Source organism: Narcine bancroftii, chromosome 1 (assembly GCF_036971445.1).
Source record: "Narcine bancroftii isolate sNarBan1 chromosome 1, sNarBan1.hap1, whole genome shotgun sequence".
Lineage (NCBI taxonomy): Eukaryota > Metazoa > Chordata > Chondrichthyes > Torpediniformes > Narcinidae > Narcine > Narcine bancroftii.
Window position 1 is genome coordinate 469,634,828 of NC_091469.1, and position 15,907 is coordinate 469,650,734.

At 43.5% G+C, this 15,907-nt stretch overlaps 1 protein-coding gene across 1 annotated transcript in view; it reads left to right on the top strand.

The window, feature by feature from the left end:
- ptprn2 (protein tyrosine phosphatase receptor type N2) overlaps nucleotides 1–15,907 on the top strand; it is a 1,138,884-nt gene that overhangs the window by 436,286 nt on the left and 686,691 nt on the right. Inside the window, exons 6-7 of the mRNA XM_069914734.1 lie at nucleotides 313–733; nucleotides 1,581–1,793. Coding sequence (XP_069770835.1) covers nucleotides 313–733; nucleotides 1,581–1,793 — 634 coding nt within the window. The remainder of the gene's footprint in view (nucleotides 1–312; nucleotides 734–1,580; nucleotides 1,794–15,907) is intronic.

The following is a 15,907-nucleotide window of genomic DNA, read 5'->3' on the forward strand; positions in this document are numbered from 1 at the left end:
TATTGGCATTGCATAATACACGATGGGCAGATTGAACACAAAAGGGCTGAATGTCCTGATTCCATGTTGTATGAATCCATGACTCCATGACTGCTTCAGCTCTTTGTCAAAATCCTCTTTCTGCCTCGATAGTGTCACGGAATATTACAACACGGCACAACGAGTGCCTGATCACCTATAAATTATTACATTTAAGAAATAATGCTCTGTGTTTTATTAACCTGGATTATCTCAGTGAATATATCATTGAAAATTAAAAACAAGAATGTGATGATTTGCAATCCGCATTGCTTTCCTTGTGTTTCGCAACAGAGTGAGGCCATTCAATCTGACTCCCTGCAATTGCTCCTACATCGGATCCGAGGTGAAGTGCCTGAGTCGTATCATCTGTTTAGTGGCAAGGAGCACCGCCAGCCCCAGCCCTTCAGTTTACCGCAGCAGGAAGATTCTTCTGAGAGTGAAGCTCTCGACAAGGCACAACTGGAGGATTACGTGGCGCGGAAGATGGCAGCGCAGTCAGCCGAGCGAGCAGTCCGTTTGTCCATCAAACCAGGTCTCCAGGGATCTTGGGCCGCTCTGAGAACTGAACAGCAGGAAGGTCACAACAAGGCCAGAAGCAGGCTACTAGATTGGGAAATGGATGAGCAGCACCAAGGGATGAAGGAGGAAAGGATGCCATATAAACCCAGTGCCCGTAGAATCAGTGGAAAAGACCTATTGAGTCACATAGACGGTATGGAATAAATAAATAGATAAAAATGTAGAGTTAGAGTTTTTAAAAGTAATTTCAAAAGTGTTTTCTATCATAGAACCGTGGAATGTTATAGCACATGAGCCATTTGGTCCAACAGATGTGTTTCTAACCAAACCATCTGTTTAGTCTCCTTTCACTCTCCTTCTACACAGTCACATTTTTTCTTTTGTTTCTCTTCAACTCTTGTTATGATTTTTCATTCTGCCTTCTGCCTGACAAAACTCTGGAGGTGAACTGCAGTACCTGAAAGTTTTTATGGAGCCAGTCATAGAGGGAATTAGATCATACTGTGTGCCGGAGAGCTTTATCTTCGGTGTCACCAACTCTGAATGAAATTTTTAGATTTAAAGATTTTCAGTTTAAATTTACTGGGACTCAGTTGCATTATTGGTACTTTGAAGAGATACCCAGTGTGGTTCCTTACACATGCTTCACACTGAACAGAGCACTTTTTAAAATCAAATATTAAAAGCTTCTTTCCATGTCAAAGGGCATGCTGAGCATTTGTTCATCTGATTTGGATGAGCACTTGATACATTATAAGGAAAGGAGCAGGACTTGGGAAATATGTCACTTGGATGGCATGGACATGATTGGCCAAATGTTCTTCTCGTGTGTCCTAAATTTATATTGTGTTGTGAGTCAGTTTGTCTGTTGTGCTCTGTTGTAAATCTCAACATAGACAGGGGTTATTCTTCAACAAAATTATCATTTCTTCTTGTTACATGCCAGTATCATCTGAGGCACTTTGACTAAATGCTACTGGAGACCTACTTATTCATCTTATTCCAGCAGTCATCCTGATTTTCATTCTGTTTCCCAACAGATAATTTCATTCAGTCTGTAGTTCAGCAGCTGGGGGTGCAGCAGGTGGATTTGGATGGCTTAACCTCCAACCAGCTGGATGCATTGTCCAATGTCATAGCCGACGCTCTCCAGGTTGTGGACAAGGACAGGACTGACAGAGGGGACAAAAGCAGCCAAGAAATGCAGCTGAAGGAAGAAGAGTCATCTGTCAACAGGGACAAGATCATCCAGGGTAAGGAGAACTCACTTCAAAGCTTTTCTCTTGCACACTACTCACAGGGTAAAAATGCAGTGAAGTCAACTTCCTAATAAAGAGAAGGTAAATTGAATAGTTATTTGATCATTTGCTAACAGCAAATGCTCCAGGCATTGAATGCAGTTATCTCCAAACACTGTGCAGGACCATTGTAACTCACCAGCGCAGGCAATGTCCACAAGGACAATCATTTCCTCCAGACCAATTATCATACAGGCAAGAAAGACGAAGATAAGTTCTACTGGGCCATTCTTCACCTTTTTTTGGCTCAGACCCCCTTCAGATTCTGCTTAAAGTTTATTGGCCCCCTTCCCTGTGAAGCGGTCAAGTCTAGATGATTTCTTTCGTGCTTTTCTCCAACTAATTGCAGAAAGAACAAAAATATTTTATGATTTCAGACCTTCCCCCCCTCCCTTAAATATGTTGTGCCCCCCAGGGGCGGGGCCATATAGCCCTTCTAGAGAATGGCTGATCTGAAAAGCTGTGGTTAAAAATAAAAGAATGCCAGTTGGAGCACAAGAAAATAGGAGCAGGAGTTGACTGTGGCCTTTCAAGCCTGCCTCTCCATTCACTGATCACAGCTGATCTATGCTGATCTCAACTTTTCAGTGCCAATTCTCGAGAATTCTTCAATCTTTCAAATATGTATTTATCTCCACGGTAAATATATCTAATCATTTGACCTTTGGCTTCTTGAGGGAAGTGTCTATAGATCAAAGGTTTAAATGACCAGCCCCCTAGTTTTACCTATGTCTTCTCATATTTTACTCTCCCCCTGAGGGAAACATCTCAAAATCTACCCTGTCAAGCTCCTTTCAGACCTTAGGAGGTCTTATAACTTGCACATTGGATGTCTGATCCCACAGTTGTCTTAAGACAGGCATTGCAAAACAAAAATTGATTTGATAATCCTCTGGTTATTCAGTTGGTTCTCAGTTACAGTCAAGGTGACCTTTGTACAATGCACGAGTATAGTCAGGTTTGTCGCTTTTGGATCTTGTATCTTGGGAATCGCAGCAAAAATGATGTGGAATGTTAAATCAGGAGAATATTAATGACACCATTAGGAGAGCCTTGGAGTGAGAATGTGCACCGAACTGGGACATTGAACTGATGGAATCAACTCTAGCAGGTAAAATGTTGCAGAACAGAAATATTTCACTTAGTCCTCATTTTACTAGATTTTTGATGCCTGGCATAACACAACTGGCAGATGTTTATGAAGATGAACATAAAAGACAATTCAATGTGGTGCAGATCTGATTGAAGTGTCCCTAAAGGAAGAGTCAGACTTGTGTCCTTGTTCTAAAATAATAGAACCTTTTATGCAGGACTGCAGGGTCATTGAGAATGGTAATAATCTCCACAGGATCCATCAGTGCTCTGTTGCCCAACAGGCCAAACATGTTGAGTTTTAGGAATGGACTTTGTATTTTGTCATTCCCATCATCTCAGCTATTGTGGATCGCGAATGTCATGGCTGAAACTCATTGGCCAGGAGTGATCTTGTCATCCTAAGCCCAGATCCTGCAATCTTGGACCTGCTCTCTGTTATTGCTGGCTTGGCCATTTTGAATTTTGCGAACGTGCAGGTTTTGAATATGGTACGGTACAGCATATGAACAGCCCACTATGTCTACTTCGAACATGGTGCCAAATTGATGAACTGCAGATGCTGGAATCCTGAGCAGACAATGAATTAACTCAGTGTGCCAGGAGTAACGGTCAGTCAACATTTTGGGTCGGGGAGATATTAATGATTCCAAAGGGTGAAAGAAACTGGGAAGGAGCAAAGGGATATTGATGGGATATAGGACAGAGGTGGGCGAAGTGGAGGATTGAATGAGGAGAACAGAGAGAAAAGTAAGTAGGGAAAGAAAAGATTGAAACATTGGAACCAAATGAACAGCTAAAATAAGAAAAATCAAGGTGCACGCTGATGAGTTTAATGCTGTCGAGGAGGAATATGGTGTGTTGTTCTTCAAGTTTATGCCTGGCCTCACCCTTGCAATGGATAAGGTCAATATATCTGTGTGGGAATACTGAAGGAAATTAAATAGTTGGCTATAGGGAATTCAAGCTTAGACCCACAGAGTGCAGGTGTTCTACGAAGCAGTTACCCAATCTATATTTGGTATCAACCATGACACAAAGATTTATGAGAAACATGTAAATTAATAAGAACAAAAAGAGAAATTCCTCATGAGTTTTTAAATTTTTATATTTAATTTAGACTTGCAGCATGGTAATCAGCCATTTTGGCCTACAAGTCCATGCCGCCTAATTTACATCCAATTAACCAATTGTACATTTCCAATGGTGGGATGAAACCAGAGCCCTTGGGGAAAACCCATACGGACATAGGGGGAATGTACAAACCCTGGTCCCAATCGCTGTAAAAGTGTTGCGCTAACCACTAGCCCAACCGTGCCACCCAGTTAGAAGCATTAAACACAATATAATGGAGTTCTGTATAAGTTAGTGAGAAGTGACAAAGGATGCGAGGTGACTTAACCTTTCCCAAGGCGACCAGAGGTGAGTGGAGAAAGGTTTCGGGGAGATGTCAGAGGTAAGACTTTTACAGAGAGTGGTGGGTGCCTGGAATGCATTGCTGGTGGTACAATAGGAACATTCAAAAGACTCTTCACTATCTGGATGTTAGAAAAATAGAGGGTTATGGGTGTGAGGTGGGGAAGGATTAGATTATGTTGGAGTAGGTTTACATAGGTCAGCACAACACCATGGGCTGAAAGGCCTGTAGTGTGCTGCAATGTTCCATGTTCTGTGAGTTCAGTGTGCAGTGGCCCTCTGCTACATGGTACAGTTAGCAGTATCTCTGGCCCATTGTGCACCCATCCGGGTTCTGCAGTGGTCCACCAAATAAAAGCAAACACTGTAAATAATAACCATCCCAAGTGGTGTTCAGAAATTTAAAATTACTATTAAAAAGATTGTGATAGCTTAATTGTAAATATTTAACAAAATATTGCCATAGTAATAAAGTGTCAAATATTGTTACAAACTGTAACTTTGTGTTAATACAAAGGAACTCAGCAGGTAAAACAGTGCCCTTTATATAGCAAAGATAAAAATACATAACTGATGTTTATGAGCCCTTCATCAAGGTATGGATAAACATTGGCAGGCATCCGAATAAAAGGATAAGGGGGAGGCATGATTGCAAAGGCAGGAGTTAATAGGTAGAGAAGGGAGGAAGGGCACAACAGCAAGCAAGGTAAAGAGGGATGACTCAGTGAATAGAGAGGGAAGGGGGTGGAGACCTGTCCACAGGGAGAGTGCCCAGATGGAAAATTAGGTGTTGTTTCGCCAATTTACGGGTGGTCATGGTGGGATAGTACATGAGGCCACGGACAGACCTGTGAGTATGGGAGTATGATGCAAAATTGAAATGGTTGGCCGCTGGGAGGTCTGTCATTGGTGCGGACAGAGCGAGGGTGATCAGCAAAGTGGTCTACCAGTCTGCGTCCAGTCTCTCTGATTAGACAATTCCACAAAGGGAGCACCAGATGCAGTAAATCAGTCCTATGGATACACAAGTGGTGTTGCTTCACTTGAATGGCCTTTTTGGGGCCCCAAACTGTGGTGAGGAAGGAGTTATGGGCGCTAGTGTGGCACCTCCTGCGGCCAGGGCGTGATTGGTGGGGAGGGATGAGTGCACAAGGGAGTCACGGAGGAAGCAGTTTCTTTGGAAGCCGGAGAGGGTTGTAGTGGGATCGTCTTGTAAGTGCCAGAAATTCCAGAGGATAATGTGTTAGATGTGGAAGCTGGTGGGGTGGTAGGTGAGGACAAGGGGAATCCTGTGTTTATTGCATCCAGAGGCAGTGGGGACTAGGGCAGAGGAGCAGGAAATGGAGAAGATGCGAGTGAGGGCTGAGATGGTGATGGAGGGGAAACCACATTTGTGGAAGAAGGCAGACATTATGGAAGATTTGGACTGGAAGACTGTATCTTGGAACGGATGTGTTAGAGATGGAGAAATTGAGAGAAGGGAATAGAATCCTTGTAAAGGACAGGGTGAGAGGAAGTGTAGTTGAGGTGGTTGTAGGAGTTAGAGAGTTTGTAATATATATCGGTGGAAAGCTTGTCTCCTAAGATGGAGACAGAGAGATCCAGAAAGGGGAGAGTGTTTTCGGAGATGGAGCAGGTGAGTTTGAGATCGGTGTGGAAGTTGGCCGCGAAGTGAGTGAAGTTGACGAGCTAATCGCAGATGTATGAGGCAGCCCTGATGTAGTTGTGAACCTTGCCTGTGAAGGCTTACAGCATGGATTGTTCCACAAAGCCTCCAAATTTATTGGATGGTGCTTCATCCTACAGTAGGACAATGATCCCAAGCATACTCAAAGTTAAAAACTGGAAAATTCTTGAATGGCCAAGTCAGTCTCCTGATCTAAATCCAATTGAGCATGCTTTCCAAATGCTGAAGAGATGACTTAAGGGGACAAACCCCCGAAACAAGCAGGAGCTGAAGATGGTTGCAGTAGAGGCCTGGCGTAGCATCACCAGAGAAGATACTTAGTACCTGATGATGTCAATAAATCACAAGCCTCTTTTACACTTGCATCTCACTAAATTGGCCATTCAGTGTCCCAGGATAGGAATGGGGATTTGGCTTTTCACACGTGACCTCTCCAAACTGGGACACTGAACACTTTCACACTGGCAAGGAGCCATCCCTGGGGTTAGGACTGTTCTACCTTCTACTGGTGATGTCATGATGCATCGAGTGATGGTGGACCCGTCCTAAATTCTGATCAATATATTATGATCTTATATTTGAACAAAATTAATCATGCCCAATTAGAACATAATTAAGCTTTATGTACAGCATAGTATGAGCTCTTCAGCTCCTGTTGTTGTGCCGACCTATTTAAACCTTTATAAGGGACTGTGGGGAAGTGCTAGTGATAAATAGCAATTGCAGAAATTGTTTAAGCAGGGTGGGATAGTTGGTAGCGCTATAGCGCTCAATTTATCTAGCATGGGAATGTTGGTAGCACTATTGTATAGAATTTATAAATACTGTGGGGAAAAAGTGATGGTGGATCTGCCCTCCAGAATGCCATGCGGGAGAGAAAGGGCTGTATAGCCACAGAGCGTTTATAGAGGGGTTTCTCTGCCACACAGCATTCTGGGAAGCGAGGCCCACCATTGCTTTTTCCCCACAATCTTTATAAATTGTGTGCTACAGTGCTATTAACTTTCCCACACTGTTTAAAAATTATCCGCTATTGCTATTTATTGCTATTTATTTCCTCTCTCTCTCCCCCCCCCCCCACCACTGCGACTTTCCCACGGCAATGTTTATACCTTCATTTCAATCTTTTCTTCCTTCACATTCCCGCACTCATGCAAAACATGGGTCATTTCAATCCCACAATGTAATTACCCATTTCACACTTGCCTGATTGCAACGCCGGCATCTGCAGATGCCAGGGATTTTCCATCAATCCTCGGCGTGAGATGATGTCATTTGATGCTGATGTTGATCTGATTTTGCTTTTACATTAGGCACTTTAAAGGCCGATTGGCTGTTAATTCCTGAGATCACTGGCAATTGTGAAAGGGGCGACAGACTTCAAGCAGTCATAGAATGCAAGGGATAATGCAACAAAGTACTAAACATGATTACTTTAATATACATATAATAGCTATATCTCAAATATTATGGTGACCTGAAATGAGGGGACTATGTATAAAAAGTGCTGTAATTTCTACATGGTCAAACCAAAATGAACACAAATAGCCTTTAATAAAATTTGGAATGCGTCCTTTAATCAGATGTGAATTGTTTGATTTCAAATTTAAAACTGTAGAGCCCAGGGGCTAAATAAAGGAAAAGAAATGTCTTTGTCCCAAACATTACAGAGGGCACTGTACTTATTAGACCCTGAAAACTCTCCCATAGCTTCAATGCCCTCTAGGTGAAGGCATTTCTTTTAACCCTGAAGCTAACCTTATTCTGGGACTGGGACTTCTGGTTCAAGGCAGCCCAAGCAGGAAATTTGCATGGCTAACACCCGGAGGGCTTCTCGGTCCACAGGATAGGCTGCATGGTGTCCTCAGGCTCAGTAAGAGATTGAGGGCTGTGGTTCTTCATCAATTCCTCGCAGTATTCAGACTTGGCAGTCTTGTTAAGCTTGTGCATCCCAGACCTGGACTATCTTAGAAACGCCATCCCTTCTACCAGCTGTGGGAATTCACCCCAACCATCCTGAAGTCAGTTTATTCGTCACCAGGTGGATGAGAGGCTAGTGCTTGATGAACTACATGCTGCTACCAATACCTGAGGCCTTGTTCATCATAGTCGGTTTCCATTCCCTGTTTCCCATCAGTTTATCTAACCTTCAATCCATGTCAGCCTATTACACCCAATACATTGCAACTTAAATTTTGTTTTAATAACCTCTTGCTTGGGATCTTATTGAAGGTGTTCTGAAAGTCTAAACACACAACAAATAGTTCACTCATTAATTCTACTGGTTCCAACCTCAATAAACTCTTAACAGATTTGGCAAACATGATTCTCTTAATCTACATTGACTCTACACCATCCTTCTATTATTTTCTAAGCATCTTGTTGCCACACCCTTAACTATAGATGCTTGCATTGTCCCTATTCCTGGTGTCAGAAGAACTAGTCTAAAATTCCATATTTTCCTGTCCTTCTTTTCCTTTGTAGTGAGATTATATATTTTCCATCTTTAGTCTCTGATAATGGTTCCAGAATCTATGGAGGTTGAGAGCCAGTGCATCTGTTACCTCTGTAGTCAGCTCTTTCAAACTTTGGTGTTCAGATCATCATGTCCTAGGATTTCATCACCTTTCAGCACTATTCTTGGATCACTTGGACCTATTCTAGGGGAGGTGGGACCTGTACTGAACAGACGGGTCACATCTGAATCCTAGAGGGATCAGGATACTGGAGGGGGCATTTGTTAGGGCTACTAAGGGGGCTTTAAACCAGTATGGTTGGGGGAAGGGGTCCATATAAGGGAGGACAGCAGAGAGAAGGTTTGTCGGCGAAGAGAGAAGACTTGTAGACAAAATTTGAGGGGGGAAGGGCAGATGATCGAGGAGGAAAGGGATCAGTGCTATGATGGAGGGGGGGATGATGGTAATAAATAATAGAGTTGAGTGTAAAGAGGGGGATAGGCAGAAGGTAAGATGCGGGAAATCTCTGAAATGCATTTACTTTAATGCTAGGAGTATTGTAAGGTAGGTGGACGAACTGAAGGTGTGGATAGACACTTGGCAGTATGACGTGGTGGCGGTTAGTGAGACATGGTTGCAGGAGGGTTGTGACTGGCAGTTGAATATTCCGGGATTTCACTGCTGTAGGTGTGATAGAATTGGAGGGGTAAGGGGGCGGGATTGTGGCATTACTTGTCAGGGAAAATATTACAGAGGTGCTGATGCGTGATAGATTGTAGGGCATGTCAAGGGAGGTGGTGTGAGTGGAATTAAAAAATAGAAAAGGTGAGGTTACAATTATAGGAGTGTATTATAGACCACCTAGTGTGGAGCGAGAAATAGAGGATCAAATGTGTAAGGAAATAGTTGAGATGTGCAATAAGCACAGGGTTGTGTTAGTTGGGGATTTAAATTTTCCTAATATAGATTGGGAGACGCATTCAGTGAAAGGGCTGGATGGTTTATACTTTGTAAAATGTGTGCAGGATAGGTTTTTTTTGCAATAATATGTTGAAGTACCCACTAGAGAAGGGGCAGTGTTGGATCTACTGTTGGGGAATGCGATAGGGCAGATGACTAAGGTGTATGATGGGGAGCACTTCAGATCCAGTGATTATGGCACCATTAGTTTAAACATAATTATGGAAATGGATTGGTCTGGTCCGACGATAAACGTTTTTGAGTGGGGGAAAGCCAGATTAGAAGAAATGAAAAGGGATTTGCAGGGAGTGGTTTGGGCTGATTTGTTTTTTGGGAATGAGGTAGTGGAGAATTGGAGGGCATTTAAGAGTGAGATTTTGAGGGTACAGAATCTTTATGCTCCTGTTGGGATAAAAGTAGGGCCAGATGTTCAAGAGACCCATGGTTTTCAAGGGAGATAAGGAAGTTGGTTCAAGATAAAAAGGGAGGCCTACATTAAATACAGGAAGCAAGGTATGGATGAGATGCTTGGAAAATGCATGGATTGTAGAAAGAAACTTAAGAAGGAAATTAGGATAGTGAAAAAAGCTATGAGGTGGCTATAGCGAACAGGATGTGGAGGAGTTTTCACAAATGTGTGAGGAGCCAAATGAGGTGGGGGAGATATTCAATGAATTATTCTCGTCGGTATTCACTTGGGAGAAGGATTTTGAATTATGTAGGATAAGTGAGGCAATAGGGGTAATTATGGAAAACATAGGGATTAGGGGAGAGGGGGTGTTGGAACTTCTGAGGCATGTAAAGGTAGATAAGTCTCCGGGTCCCAATGGAATTTTCCCCAGGACCTTGAGGGAAGTCAGGGATGAAATAGAGGAGGCTCTGACAGTGATTTTTCAAATGTCACTAGAGGTGCCACAGGATTGGGATGTGGCAAATGTGGTTCCTCTGTTTAAAAAGGGCTCCAGGTGTAATCCCAGCAATTATTGGCCAGTAATTTGATGTCAGTGGTGGGTAAACTAATGGAAAGCATTCTTAGAGATAGTATATATAAGTATCTAGAGGGGCAGGGATTGATCAGGGACACCCAACGTGGGTTTGTGAGGAGAAGGTCATGTTTGACAAATCTTGAATTTTTTGAGGAGGTGACTAGAAAGGTTGATGAGGGTAGAGAAGTAGATGTAGTCTATATTGATTTCAGTAAAGTTTTCGATAAGGTTCCACATGGAAGGTTGGTGAGGGAGTTTCAGGCACTAGGGATTAATGTTGAGATAGTCAGATGGGTTCAATGGTGGATAGAATATAGGCATCAGAGATTCATGGGGGATAACTGTCTGTCAGGTCGGAGGCCGGTGACAAGTGGTCTGCCTCAGGGATTGGTGTTGGGTCCCTTGTTGTTTGTCATTTACATTAAAGATTTGGATGATGGAGTGGTAAATTGGTTGAGTAAATATGCAGACGATACAAAAATAGGGGGAATTGTAGATAGTGAGGATGGTTTTCGGGGACTGCAGAAGGATTTGGCCTGCTTAGAAGAATGGACTGAAAGGTGGCAGATGGAGTTTAATGTAGATAAGTGTGAAGTGCTTCACTTTGGGAAGAATAATCAAAACAGGACATATGCAGAGAAGGGGAGAATATTGAGTAATGCAGAGGAACAAAGAGATCTTGGAATAACAGTTCATCATTTTTGAAAGTGGATTCTCATGTAGATAGAGTGGTGAAGAAGGCTTTTGGCATCCTGACCTTTATAAATCAAAGCATAGAATATAGGAACTGGGAGGTGATGTTGAGACCGTTCAAGGCATTGGTGAGGCCAAGTTTGGAATATTGTGTGCAGTTTTGGTCTCCAACTTATAGGAAGGATCTCAAAAAGGTAGAGCGGGTACAGAGAAGATTTACTAAAATGTTGCCTGGATTGCAGTATCTAGAATACAAAGAAAGATTGAGTACACTGGGTCTTTATTCATTGGAGTGTAGAAGTTTGAGGGGGGATTTGATAGAGGTATATAAAATTTGAGGGGAATAAATAGAGTGAATAGGCTCTTCCCTTGAGGGTAGGTGAGATTGGAATGAGGGATCATAAGTTAAGGGTTAGGGGGCAAAACTTTAGAGGTGTGTGATGGGCAGCATTTCGGATCCAATGATCATGGTGCCATTAGTTTAAACATAATTATGGAAAGGAATTGGTCTGGTCCAACGATGAACGTTTTTGAGTGGGGGAAAGCCAGATTTGAAGAAATGAGAAGGGATTTTCAGGGAGTGGTTTGGGCTGATTTGTTTTTTGGGAATGAGGTAGTAGAGAATTTTGAGAAGGTGAGATTTTGAGGGTACAGAATCTTTATGGTCCTGTTAGGGTAAAAGGCAGGGCCAAATGTTCAAGAGAGCCATGGTTTTCAAGGGAGATTAGGAAGTTGGTTTGAGATAAAAGGGAGGCCTACATTAAATACAGTATGGACGAGATGTTTGGAAAATATATAGATTGTAGAAAGAAGCTTAAGAAGGAAACTAGAAAAGTGAAAAGAAGGTACAAGATGGCTATAGTGAACAGGGTAAAAATAAATCTAAGGGTTTTTACAAATATGTGAATAGCAAAAGGAGAGTGAAGGATATAATTGGTCCACTCGAGAATTGGAGTGGACAAATATGTGAGGAGCCAAATGAGGTGGGGGAGATATTGAATGAATTCTTCTCGTCGGTATTCACTTGGAGAAGGATATGGAATTATGTAGGATAGGTGAGGCAAAAGGAGTAATTATGGAAAACATAGGGATTAGGGGAGAGGGGAATGTTGGAACTACTGAGGCATGTAAAGGTGGATAAGTCTCCGGGTCCCGACGGGATTTTCCCCAGGACCTTGAGGGAAGTCAGGAATGAAATAGCGGAGGCTCTGACAGTGATTTTTCAAAAGTCACAAAGCTTCTTCACTCAAAGTGTGATGGCTGAGTGGAATGAGCTTCTGGAAGAGGTGGTTGCAGCAGGGTCAATTTTGTCATTTAAGAGAAGGTTGGATGAGTATATGGATGTGAGGGGATTGGAGGGTTATAGAGAAGGAGCACATAAGTGGGACTAGTGGAGTTCACTTAAATTGGTGCAGATGAGATGGGCCGAGATGGCCTATTTCCATACTGTAATTGTTATATGGTTATATTCATTATTACAATGCAACATTTTTATTTATGTCAATATCTTTGAGCTATTCATTCACTTGAAACCTGTTGCCCATTATTTCTTGGTTTTTTTTGTATCTTCGGTGAAGAGAGACACAAAATACCACTCAATTTCTCCTTTCTCATTGTGTAAAGAACTCTCTATCTTCAGCTCATCTTTTTTTGTTACAGGTCTATGGAAGCTCAGACAGTCTGTTCTTGTGCTATTCAAAAGCTTATTTTACTTTCACTTTCCTTATTAATGTTTTGCCCTCTTTGCTGAATCCTGAAATGTTCCCAAATCCTCAGGCTTAATTTTTTTGTCAACAATATATACAATTTCCTATGATCCAATATTCTCTTTAACTTCTTTTGATAGCCACAGATGGACCATTCTTCTTGTTTGCTTTTAGCCTTAAGCAGATATATATATATATATATATATATATATATTCAATATCTCCCCCACCTCATTTGGCTCCTCACATATTTGTCCACTCCAATTCTCGAGTGGACCAATTATATCCTTCACTCTCCTTTTGCTATGTTTTTACATATTTGTAAAAACCCTTAGATTTATTTTTACCCTGTTCACTATAGCCATCTTGTACCTTCTTTTCACTTTTCTAGTTTCCTTCTTAAGCTTCTTTCTACAATCTATGTATTTTCCAAACATCTCGTCCATACTGTATTTAATGTAGGCCTCCCTTTTATCTCAAACCAACTTCCTAATATAGATATATATATCTATATTAGCAGATATCAGCCATTGTTTGCGTATGTTGTCCTTTAATGTGCTGGACACGAGTGTGCGAACAGACTGTGAATTCTGAGGTCACAGCAGGAATGTTTATTTAAACTTTGTGTGCTTGCTTTTCAGCTGTACAGTCATACCGCGCGAATGCCTTGCCACTTACATTACAGTGACACAAGCGTGCATGCCAACTTCCATTGTGGAGTGGAAGAGATGGGAACGCGTCGCTTGCTGTGACTTCCCTGCCAACCGTGCTTAACAAGCTTGGACCGTTCATCACAGCAGATTTGTGCATCACCACATAATTTCCCCCCCACCCCCCACCCAAGAACCAGCATCGATGGTGACTTGGCGTGTGGGAGGTCTGCCTCTGTGTGGTGGCCACTGCACAGGGACCGGCTGCATCAGGTCCAGATGTGCTGGCTTCAGGCAGTCTACCATGAAAATCTCCTCGCTGTCAAAGTAAAAGTCGAGGTGGTGCAGTGGAGTACTTTGTAGGGTCCCTCATAGGGATGCTAGAGTGGCACTCTGTGGCCGCCCCTGTGCACAAACACTAAATCACAAGACATTAAATCTGTGGGTACATGAGTTGGAGGGCTGCCGTGTCTGGATAGGGTTGTTGGGGGTGGGGGGGGGGGGGGGTGCTAGATTACCGAGTTTATGACGGAGGTGCTGCATGTTCACACAGGAGTCCTGGAGCTGTTGTGAGGATGGGGTTAAGAACTGACCTGGCACTGTGAGGGTCTCACCATAGAGCAGTTCGGCAGTGGTGGCCCATAGGTCCTCTTTGGGGGCTGTGCGGATGCCCAGGAGGACCCAGGGAAGCTTGTATACCCAGTGGGTCCATCAAGGGATACCATCAGGGACGCCTTGTGGTGGCAATGGTTCTGCTCAACCAGACCAATGGATTGGGGGTGGTATGCCATGGTGTTTTACAGATCAGTGCCCGGGACTTTGGCCAGGTCAGACCACAGGGATGATGAATTGGGCTCCAAGGACCATGGTGATGTGTGGTGGAACAACGAAACAGGTGATTTAGGAGGTGAGGAATGCTCTGGCATAGGTGTCTGTGGCTATGTCAGGAAGGGAAACTGCCTCTGGCCACTTAGTGTGTCTGTCCATCATGGTGAGGAGGTATTGCTGCTCCTTAGGTACAGGGAGGGGCCCAATGATGTCCACTTGGACATGCTGGAAACAACACATAGTGGGTTTGAAATCCTGAATTGGTGGCTGGATGTGAGTCTGGACCTTTGCCAGTTGGTAGTTGGGGCATGCACGTGCCAACTCTGTGATGCATTTGCCAGACGAACATGTGGACTGTGGTACGGATGGAGGAGTGAGACAAACCACGTATTAGGTGGAACACCTCCTGTCATAATTTCACTGGGACCACTGGCCGAGGGATCTCAGTGGAAATGTCTCAGAGGATAGTGGTCTTCCCATCGTTGAGGGGCAGGTCCACTAGCTGAAGGCCAGTCAGTGCTGTGCAGAAACATGCTGTGCCCGGGTCCATCTTCTGTGTGCAGGCCAACTTGTAGTAGTCTACACCCTGCGACAAGGGGCAGATGGCCAGTCTGGAGAGGGTGTCCGTGACAAAGTTGCCTTTGCCTGGAAGATGGTGTATGTCAGTGGTAAATTTGGAGATATATGATAGGTTTTGCTGCTGATGTACTAACCACGTGTCGGAGACTTTAGTGAAGGCGAAGGTCAGCAGCTTGTGGTCAGTGAAGACCATGAGGCTTCTGCCCTTGAGGAAATAACAGAAATGATGAATGGCCAGATAAAGGGCCAGCAATTCCCTCTTGAAGGCACTGTACTTGCCTCAGCGGGGGCAAATGGCGACTAAAAGAGGCAAGTGGCTTCTATGTTTGGTTTATGAACAGCTGGAGGACTGCTCCTGTTGCAATTGCAGACGTAAGGGCGATGGGGGCCGCCATGTATGGGTGTATGAGCATGGTCAAGCTGATGAAGGCATCTTTTGTCTTTTTGAAAACCGCCAAATCCTCAGCGGTCCAATGGAGCTCTTTCATGGAGGCAGATATGAGGTCGAAGAGAGGTCGCATAATAGCAGCATCCAGGGGAATAAACCTGTTGTAGAAATTGGCCATCCCTACAAATTCCTGCAGGCCTTTAAGGGTGGTAGGCTGCAGAAACTGGTGAATGGCCTCTACTTTGTCTGGGAGGGGCACTGCGCTGTCCTTGGTTAAACGATGGCCCAAGAAATATATATCCTGGCAGCCAAATTCACATTTGGCCAGGTTGATGGTGAGGCCAAACTGGCGTAGGCTGGAAAACAGTTGGTGGAGGTGGGCGACGTGTTCCTCGAGCCTAGTGCTTGCCACCAGGATGTCATCCAGGTAAATGAAGAGGTAGGGCACATCACGCCCTACGGTGTCCATTATCCACTGCAACATTTGGGCTGTGTTTTTTAAGGCCAAAGGGCATCTGTAGAAATTCAAAAAGGCCGAAAGGGGCAATAATGGCCTTTTTTTTGTACATCTTCTGAGTAGACCAGGATTTGATGGTAGACCCTGATGAGGTTGGCCTTGGAGAAAATA